We start from the raw sequence: 9951 nt of genomic DNA, 5'->3' as shown, positions 1-9951 counted from the left end.
AGAAAACTGAAATGTCACAAAATAGGACGCAAGCATTCAAGTTCTCCAACCCGTTTATCAAGCTATATCATAGGTCACCAGTCTGGGGAGGGGCATGGGCACATTTGCAAATAATAAAAACTGTTGCAGGCACCTTGTACTCATGGCAACCACACACACACACACACACACACAGAGAGAGAGAGAGAGAGAGAGAGAGAGAGAGAGAGCAGTGCAACCCTTCCAGATTGTCTCTCCTCCATTCTAATTAGGTTTCAAAGAAGTCTCCTATTGTAATCAAGGAAGCCTTCTACATAACTAACCAGGGAACAACATTTTGTTCTGCTGCTAGATACTAGAAGCCTTGATCCTGCAACAGAAGTGCTGGATCTCTCCAAGGCCTGAGACTGTCCCCCTGAAAGGAAAAAAAAGCCATTACTTGTCAGTGGCATTTTGAAAGCCTGGCCCAGGTTGTCTAACCTGAGCGAGGCTTTTTCCTCTGGATCTATGATGATTTATTATTCTGCTTGCAGCTAACAACAGTATAGAGATGGGCAGAATGTGCAGATCATATCTTGATTGGATGCTGACAAGCCAGGCTCCAAACTAAACTAAGAAAGGTCATGTAGCATTTACAGAATTTGGAAGAAACCTAAGAGGAAGTACTTTGTATATGGAGGAAAGGTCAAGGGAACAATGGCGAGTATATTCAAGCCGGACAACTTGTGGTATTAGTAAAATAGGTTAAAGTTTATGGCTTTGTTCCACATTCACCCAGAAACTTATAAGGCCATTTTATGCAGGTACCGCACCATTCATGTAGCAGCTATAGTATGTATTCGAAGATAGCAGGACAGTCTCCTTTTTTCCATTGGTGAAACTTGTGTTGGAGAGACTAGAAAAGGTCCAAGACTTGCTTCCACTTGAAGACTAGAAAACTGGCCACCTTCCTTTACTGAAATTGTAAAGTTATGTTGCAGTAAACTACCTGTGATCAATAATTACGTCCCCTGTGGTGATTAAAGCCATGTGGGTGTTTGTTTTGAATTGTCTGCTAACCTTGTGGGAAATTGCACTGCCCTTGTAATCAATAAAACTGATTTATACCTTTCCCTTTTGTGGTCTGGATTTCTTTTCCTGATCACAGTCTGTATAACCCTGGTAAACCTTCACAGTAACCTGTGTCAGTGCCTACGATCTTCTTTGTTTCTGTAAGTTTACATATTTCTAAATTTTTATTTCGTACTTAGTTGTGCTTAAGAGTTGATTTATTAAACTTTAAACTCACAAGTCCCGTTGATTTCAGTGGCTCTGTTCCATGCCTGATGGTTGCTGCAATCCTAACTCCATGTGCCTGGGATCCAGCCCCGCTGGAATCATTAGGACTTAACTTTTGAGTAGACATGGTGGGGACTGCAAGCTAAGTCTGCCTCCAGTGCAGTATCTGCTGTATTCGAGATTTTTTTGGCAAATAAAATAAATACTGTTTGTGAAGTCAATATATGGCTATGTTAGGTGTGAATGATGCAATTATTAGCTGCACAACATACAATGAAAACTGGAAATATCATTGTGAAATAAACAGCAGTTCACCCTTCCAAAACTCAAAAGTCTAGAACTGCTTATTATGAAGTCACCATCTGTCTTAAGCCTGCCATCATTCTATCAAACCTTGTGTCATCATCAGCAGAATCCCTCAAAGTAAGCAACTTTCTAAGAGCTAAAGTTTTAGATTGTCAATAGAGCAGCTTGCAAAAGGTACGAAATAATATTTTCAAAGATAATGAAAGAACCCCCATTTATAACAGCAACAGCCCCCATTTCTAATTATATATACAATTTAAAATATATAAATTTTTTAAAATGTGTGGCTTTCAAAAAGAAAAATTTAAATAAGTGTCTACAACTAACAGGATCATCCCCTTTCTAGTTCAAATATGGGTGAAGGAAGTTAATCAGAAGCTGGTAAATACCAAAGTATAACGAAGGAAAATTGACTTACATATATAACACTGTTGCTTGATCTATATGTAATATTCATTTTACCCTTGACCATTCTATTACACATACAAAGGTCTCTCACCCTCCCCAAACACACACATCTGGTGCAATTGAACACAAATACCGAACCTAGGCACTCCAGATGTTGTTAGACTCCTGGTCCCATCAGCCTCAGCCACGCTTCCATTAAAGGCACTGGGCAGAACCAGGAAAAGGTGGCAGCCCCCCCCTTTTTTTCTTTTACGGGAAGACACCTACAGAGAATGGGTAGAATCCTTTTTCTAGATTAGGCATGCATTGTTGCAAGGCAATACCCATAATCACCACTACTTTAGGGTTGCTGTATTTTGAAGAGCAAAAAGGACACATTTGCTGGTGCCTGGGGCAGGGAGGGGGCGGGCGTGTACCAGGGCATGCTGTGGTCAGGGCACATGCTGAAGCAACATTGGAGGGTGCCAGGGAGAGATACAGCAAAATTTGTGCATGCAAAATGGGGGGGGGGGGGGAGAGACATGTAAATATAAAGAAATCTGCCTCCCCTCTCTGGGGTGTCCGTGGGGTGGTGGGAAGGCATACAAAATAATTAACTAAAAAGTCCAGGAAAAGCAATGAAGCAAAATGGCGGCTTTTTATGTAGAAGGAAGAGAAAGAGAGAGAGGGAGGGAGGGAGGAAGGGAAGGAGGGCGGGAGGAGGATAGGAGAAAATGAAAAGGAGAGAGAGAAGAAGAAGAAGAGAGCGGTTTGGTACTGTGATGGGATGGTGAGCTGCTTGTGCGTAAAATCCTAGTCCCTCAGAGTTTGGCTAAGTCCACAAACCTCTGTCTGTGACGGAGCTGCTTAAGCATGGCTCCATCAGTCACTCGTTGAATCGGACAGTGGGCGTTTACGGAACTTCTTCCAGCATAAAAGCTCCTTAACGGAAACGCGTCTTCTGGACTCTCGGCGTGACAGTTTCCGGCGAGGAGTGGGTGTCCCTACAGGAGGTCCTGAAACCTCCCCACTGTTCTCGCTTGAAGTGTCTCTGAGCCCTCCCTCCGACTCACTTTCCCTTGGAACTCCACTTCTCCCCCTGCTGGTTCCCTCCCCAGCTGAATGGTCTCTCTCACCCTCCGTGAGCCCTTTCACCTCCTGCGTCTCAGATGGCAGTTCCCTGACATCCACCTCCCCTCCAGGGCCCCCTTCACCCCCTTCCCTCCCCTCCTCTGCGGGAGGCGAGGGAGCAAAACCCCTGAAGGAACCTCCCTCATCTTCCGAAGTTTCGAACACTTCCCTCCACCTGTTGCTGTTTCCGGTTTTCAAGTACTCCTCCTCATCGGAGTCTGTTCCTTCTTCCAACTCCGATTCCCTGAATCCTTCCAGTTCCTCCTCATCGTCGGTGGTGCCTCCGGAACCTCGCTACTGGCTGAGGTTTCCTGGGGAACCTTTGGTGGAACGTTTCGATCAAGATCTCGTCACGGACCTCCTCTGCCGTCACCCAGGTGTTTTCCGACTCCGGTTCCCCTTCCCACGCGACCAAATACTCCACCTGATTACCCTTCCACCTGGAGTCGATGATTTCCGCCACATGGTTGCTGCTTTCCCTTTCTTCTATGGCTGGCCCCCGTGTGGATACCCCTTCACCTTCCCCCCTATATGGTGACAGTAATGACTTGTGGAATACTGGGTGCAGTTTCATGTGGTTCGGTAACCGGAGTCTGAAAGCCACTGGGTTGACCTGTTGGATGACCTCAAATGGTCCCAATCTTTTGGGTCTCAATTTCTTGCAACCCCCCTTGAACGGCAACCCTTGGGTTGATAGCCAGACCTGACTCCCCACCCTAATGGTTTCACCTTCCCTTCTGCTCTTGTCTGCCTGCCTCTTATATTCTTCTTTGGCCCTTTCTAAGTTGAGTTGGAGTTGACGATGGATCGCTTCCATTTCTTCTACAAAATGTTCAGCGGCCGGGACACTCCATCTCTCCCCTCCTCCCCCTGGAAATGCCCTGGGGTGGCACCCATAATTAGCCAAAAAGGGGCTCATCCCGGTGGACACATTCTCTGCATTATTGTAAGCAAATTCCGCTAGCGCCAACTTTTCGACCCAATCGTTCTCTCTGTCATTGACATAACACCTCAGGTATTGTTGGAGGATACCGTTTGCCCTCTCCGCCTGCCCATTGGTCTCAGGGTGCCTGGCAGTCGAAAAGTTGACCTCTACGTGCAACAAGCTCATAAGTTTCCTCCAGAACCTGGACGTGAACTGTTTCCCTCTGTCGGAGACCACCCTCAAGGGGGCGCCATGCAGCCTAAAAATATGTTCTACAAACAATTTCGCTGTCTCTTCCGCCGTGACTGCATGTGAGCAAGCTACAAAGTGACCCATCTTAGTTAACAGGTCTACTACGACTAGTATGGCGGTTTTCCCCTGGGATTTAGGCAGATCAGTCATAAAATCTATCGATACCGCCTCCCACGGTCGTTCTGGTGTGGGTAACGGTTCTAATAACCCCGCTGGCGCCCGCCTTTCTCCTTTGGCTCTCTGGCATTGGTCACACCTTCTCACATACTCCCGTACATCCTCCCTCACCTTGAGCCACCAAAACTCCCTGGTCACCAACCACATAGTCTTGTGTTGCCCAAAATGCCCCGCTGTGGGGTTGTCGTGCAGCTGTTTGAGTACTCTCCCCCTCAATTCCCCTTCGGGTATATATAGTGCCCCTTTGTAATACAATGCCCCGTTTCTTTCTTCAAAACCTCCGGGGTCTTCTCCCTCTCTCCTTAAACCTCTGAGCTTATCCTGGGCGTATTCATCATTTACCGTTCCCTCTACCAGTTCTCTTTGCCCCACCCAGGCCGCCCCACACACCCAGTGGTCCTCTGGGATAATATGTCTCTCTTCAGGCGCTCCCTCCCCCTCCAAATATTCAGGTTTGCGTGAGAGAGCGTCCGCTCTGATGTTTTCTGGACCTGGCACATAGCAGATTTCAAAATGGAATTTGGAGAACTCCTGGGCCCACCTCACTTGTCGTTGGTTGAGCACTCGTGCCGTTCTCCAATACTCCAAATTCTTGTGGTCCGTACACACTTGCACCTTATGCTGTGCGCCAATTAGTAAATGTCTCCATCTCCGGAACGCTTCGTGAATGGCGAGTAGTTCTCGGTCATATACGGTGTAGTTCCTCTCGGATTTGTTCAGCTTACGCGAAAAGAAGGCACACGGTCTCCATTCCGACTTATTGCTCCCTGGCTGAAGCAGCACCGCCCCCCACCGCCCGGTCTGAGGCATCAGTTTCCACTCTCATGGGTTTTTGTAAATCCACATGCAGGAGCTGTTCTTCCGAAGCGAATGCCCTTTTCAATTCCTCAAATGCTTGCTCCGCCTCCGCCGTCCAAACGAATTTCTTCTTGCTGCTTAGACAGTCCGTGATGGGAGCCGTTAAGTGGGCAAAGTTCTTGATGAATTTACGGTAAAAGTTCCCGAACCCTAAGAACCTTTGCACATCCTTTTTCGTTTTCGGTGTCTTCCATTCCAGCACCGCCTGGACCTTGCCTGGATCCATGGCTAATCCCTTGTCTGATAAGCGGTACCCCAGGAATTCCACCTCCTTGGTGTGAAACTGACACTTCTCCAATTTCACCCACAGCTGGTTTGCTTGCAGCTGGCTCAGCACTTCCCTGACATCCTTTACATGCTGCTCCTCATTCTCTGAATATATCAGCACGTCATCGAGGAAGGCCACGCAATTCTTGTAGAGCAAAGGTCCCAGGACATGGTTCATGAGCGATTGAAAACAGGCGGAGCCTGATTGCAATCCGAATGGCATAACTAAATATTCAAAAGCCCCCAAAGGGGTGAACATGGTGGTTTTCCATTCATCCCCTTTCCTTATTCGTATCAGGTTGTATGCCCCTCTCAGGTCCAGTTTCGTGAATATCTTTCCCTTCCTCACCCTGGTCAAAATGTCATCAATCCTGGGCATGGGGAAAGTCACTGGTTCTGACACGGCATTTAGCCGCCGGTAGTCCACTACAAGCCTGGGTTTATCCGTGTTTTTTTTGTCCACAAAAAACACTGGGCTCCCCCCCACCGCTCTGGACTCTCTGATGAAGCCTCTCTTCAGGTTTTTATCAATAAACTCCCTTAACTCCTGCATTTCCCTGTCTGACATGGCGTACAGCTTGCCCACGGGGAGCTGGGCCCCAGGGACCAGGTTAATTTGGCAGTCAAAGTCTCTATGCGGTGGTAGTTTATCTGCTTCCCTTTCGCTGAAGACCTTGCTCAGGTCAGCGTATTGTTTGGGCACCTTCCCTTTGTCCGCCACTTCCGTCCCTGCTAGAAAGGCCTTTGCCACTTCTGGCACCTTTCCTTCTCTGCAGTGTTCCAGGCAATGTGCTGACCCAAAGGAGACCACTCTCTGATGCCAGCCCACTAGCGGGTCATGCAACGCTAGCCAGCTCATTCCCAAAATGACGGGAGCCCCTCCCAGGGTGGCCACATTGAACGCTATCCTTTCAGTGTGCCTGGCCACCCTCATAACCATTGGGACGGTCTGTAGGCTAACTTCTCCTCCCAACAGCTCCCTCCCATCGATCGTGGTCACCTGCAGGGGGTTGCTTAAAGGGAGTATCTGTATCTGGTGTTCAGCTGCAAACTCCTTACTCATAAAATTACAGGAGCTGCCTGAGTCCAACAGCGCCTTTGTCTTTAGTGGGTATCCGTTTGCCAGCTCTAGCAACACCTCTATTACTAGGGCTGGTCTTGGAGGTTCCGGAGTGGGCACTTTTACTGCTCCTTGGCCTGGCTGCAGTGCCCTGACGGTGGCAGCCAGGCGTTGGCTTTTACTGGCTCCTGGACTCCCTCCTCCTTCCCCCCAACAGCTCCCGCCATCCCTTGCCATTCCTTTCTTTGCGGGCAGACTCTGGCAAAGTGACCTGGCTGCTGGCAGAGATAACATTTCTTGGCGCTCTTTCCCTCCTTCTTCCTCCCTTCACTGGGATTTGAAACTGCGCGCGCGCGCGCTGTTCCAACTTCCATCGGCTCTCCTGGCGGGAAACTTGGCTCTGGAATCTCTGGAATGCGGAAATCCCTCCAACGCTCTCCTTTCCCCTCCCGCTTCTCCAAGGCTCTTGCCTCCTGGCGCGCTCCAATGGTCAGCGCTGATTTGGTCAGCTGGTCCATAGACTCTGCCCTGGGCGCCCGGGAAAGTTCGTCTTTCACCTCCGAAGAAAGCCCCTCTTCAAAGAGCATGTGAATGGGTTCCGCCGATAGGTCCCACCCCAATTTATGTATCAACATTGTAAACTCAGTCCAGTACTCACGAACCGATCGGCTACCCTGTTTGCAAGCCATCAATTGTCTGCGCACCAGTACCTGTTCAATCTCGCTGGAAAACATCAAATCCATGGCGCGAAAAAACTTCCTCGTGTCCTTCAGCATTTCACTATTCCCTGCCATCAGGGGTCTAACCCAGTCTCTCGCCCCCCCTTCGAGATGGCCAATCACAAACGCCACTCGCGATGCCTCGTCGGGAAAGTCGTTAAACTGCAGTTCGAGAGCATACTGCATCTCTGTCCTAAAGGCTTGGTAGTTCCTGGGGTCCCCCCCAAACTTCTGCACCAATCCTGGCATCTTTCTTGCTAGTGTAGCTCCTTTTGCCTTTTCTGCATCCTGCGCCCTCCTTTCCTCTAGCCTCGCCGTTTGCAGTGCTAGCTGGACTTCCAACACCCTGTACCTTTCTTCCAGGCTTGGACCCTCTCCAGCTCCTCCTGCTCCCACGGCTCCGGCTGGGTTGCTCATGATGCCTCTCTGCACAAGCTGCTTTCAGGGACTGTCCGATTGCTGTGATGGGATGGTGAGCTGCTTGTGCGTAAAATCCTAGTCCCTCAGAGTTTGGCTAAGTCCACAAACCTCTGTCTGTGACGGAGCTGCTTAAGCATGGCTCCATCAGTCACTCGTTGAATCGGACAGTGGGCGTTTACGGAACTTCTTCCAGCATAAAAGCTCCTTAACGGAAACGCGTCTTCTGGACTCTCGGCGTGACAGTTTCCGGCGAGGAGTGGGTGTCCCTACAGGAGGTCCTGAAACCTCCCCACTGTTCTCGCTTGAAGTGTCTCTGAGCCCTCCCTCCGACTCACTTTCCCTTGGAACTCCACTTCTCCCCCTGCTGGTTCCCTCCCCAGCTGAATGGTCTCTCTCACCCTCCGTGAGCCCTTTCACCTCCTGCGTCTCAGATGGCAGTTCCCTGACAGGTACCAAAGGGGAAAAAACTAGGACATTTTAGCAAAATCAAAAAATCCGCCAGGACAGAAATCTTTCCCCTGAAAAAGAGGGCATGTCCTGGAAAAAGAGGATGTATAGCAACCCTACTTGGCCAATGCTTCTGAAGTGAGTGATAATGATCTAACCTCCGCTTGACCTCGTAGGATAGTCATAATCACGGATGTTCAGGATTATTTGTAAAGATAATGATGGTGTAGTTTACTTTTTATATCTCTGCTGTGGTAGCCCATTGGGTTCAGGAAACGACTCCTTCCCTTGTATATAAGCTAAGGTTACCAGATTTTTTTCAATGAATCTGGGGACACTTTTCAACTTCAATGGATTTTGTATGGGACTGGTTTGTAAATCTGGGGACTGTCCCCGGAAAACGGGGACGTCTGGTAACCTTAATATAAGCTATTCATTAAATCCACTTGCTTCAAAACTGCTACATGCAGAAATTAGATGCTGGGTGACATTCAATGTTGGGCACCAAATAAAATTCTGCTTACTTAACAGGTGCCTCACTGACTACCTTATTTGGGGCCAGGAAGGAATTTTCAATAGACTCAGACTGGCAAGTGCTTTCCTCAGCATTATCAAGCATGGTGTGCCTGCAGGTATGGAGCCCCTAGATGAAATTGGATGCTAACCCCCGTTTTCCTTAACCATTGGCCATGCTGGCTGGAACTAATGAGAACTGGATTCCAAGAACATCTGGTTTCCCTTCCCAGCTGTACAGTACTTATTCTTTTTGTGGCACAGTGCACTCTGGATTGCATCAATTGATCTGTAAGGTAGTAAGAGGCAAAATGGGACAAGACTTTACCGCTTTAATTGTTGTGTAGAAGAGCAAATTTCAATAGGTGTAGCTTGTAGCAGTTAGACTGCATAGACACCATGCATTTAAAGTACACCCCCCCAGAAAACCTGGGAATTGTAGTTTGTTAAGGGTGCTGGGAACTGTAGCTCTGTGAGGGGTAAGCTACAGTTCCCAGGATTCTTTGGGGGGGAGCTTTAGATGCAAGATGTGTACATATCCCCAGACTAGAACTGAAGAGATTTGAATTAAAATTGACACTAAGCCATAAAAAAATGGCCAATTACTTTCACTCAGCCTAACTAACCTGCCAGGATTGTGGTGAGAATAAAACAGGTAGAGGAGAACCATGTATTCTACCTGTGCTCCTTGGAAGAAGGATAGGATAAAAAGGAAAGGAAAAGAAGTAGATGGTCTTTGCTACCTTCCCAATCTAGACTCCGTGAGAAAGGAGCTGCTGCTGTTATTGTAATAGAGGACTTTTCCTGAAAACAGGAATGCAGTAATGGATTATTACTAGTCTTAAGCATCTGCAGACTATTAGGACCTAATTTAAATAATATGGCTTGATGATACTTCTCTGAGTAAGCATGCATTGTGCTGCACACTGTAACATATGATTCGAACCTGTGTAGACTGAGTAATGTTTGCTTTTTGTGAAGCACAAAATTATAACTAGGGCTTTAATCCTATACACATGTATGAACAGTAAATCCTAGGCTAACTGGAGTGTTAGACTTGAACTGGGGAGACAGTACTTCAAAACCCCAGTAAGCCATGGGACTTACTTCCAAGTATAAATGTATTTGAGCAGACAATAAAAGCAGACTTCGATTGACCCATAACAATTTCTCTTATAACCTTTATCAATGCAGGTCTAAAAATTAAACCAAGTTTTAATCTGCATTGAAAT

At 47.8% G+C, this 9951-nt stretch overlaps 1 protein-coding gene and 1 long non-coding RNA gene across 3 annotated transcripts in view; one reads left to right on the top strand and one right to left on the bottom strand.

Annotated features, from left to right (window-relative positions):
• Positions 1 to 828: 828 nt before the first annotated feature.
• The window catches only part of LOC128417173 (uncharacterized), an 11703-nt gene continuing 2580 nt past the window's right edge, over positions 829 to 9951 (bottom strand). For both annotated transcript variants that reach the window (XR_008331400.1, XR_008331399.1), the window contains exon 3: positions 829 to 934. This is a non-coding gene — a long non-coding RNA (uncharacterized LOC128417173). The remainder of the gene's footprint in view (positions 935 to 9951) is intronic.
• ATP6V1C1 (ATPase H+ transporting V1 subunit C1) overlaps positions 8816 to 9951 on the top strand; it is a 24314-nt gene continuing 23178 nt past the window's right edge. Inside the window, exon 1 of the mRNA XM_053395487.1 lies at positions 8816 to 8838. Within this exon, the coding sequence (XP_053251462.1) occupies positions 8824 to 8838 (15 nt within the window). The 5' untranslated portion in view covers positions 8816 to 8823. The remainder of the gene's footprint in view (positions 8839 to 9951) is intronic.

Source organism: Podarcis raffonei, chromosome 7 (genome assembly GCF_027172205.1).
Source record: "Podarcis raffonei isolate rPodRaf1 chromosome 7, rPodRaf1.pri, whole genome shotgun sequence".
Taxonomy (NCBI): domain Eukaryota; kingdom Metazoa; phylum Chordata; class Lepidosauria; order Squamata; family Lacertidae; genus Podarcis; species Podarcis raffonei.
The sequence above is the reverse complement of the archived record's forward strand: the minus strand, read 5'-3'. Positions and strand labels throughout refer to the sequence as shown.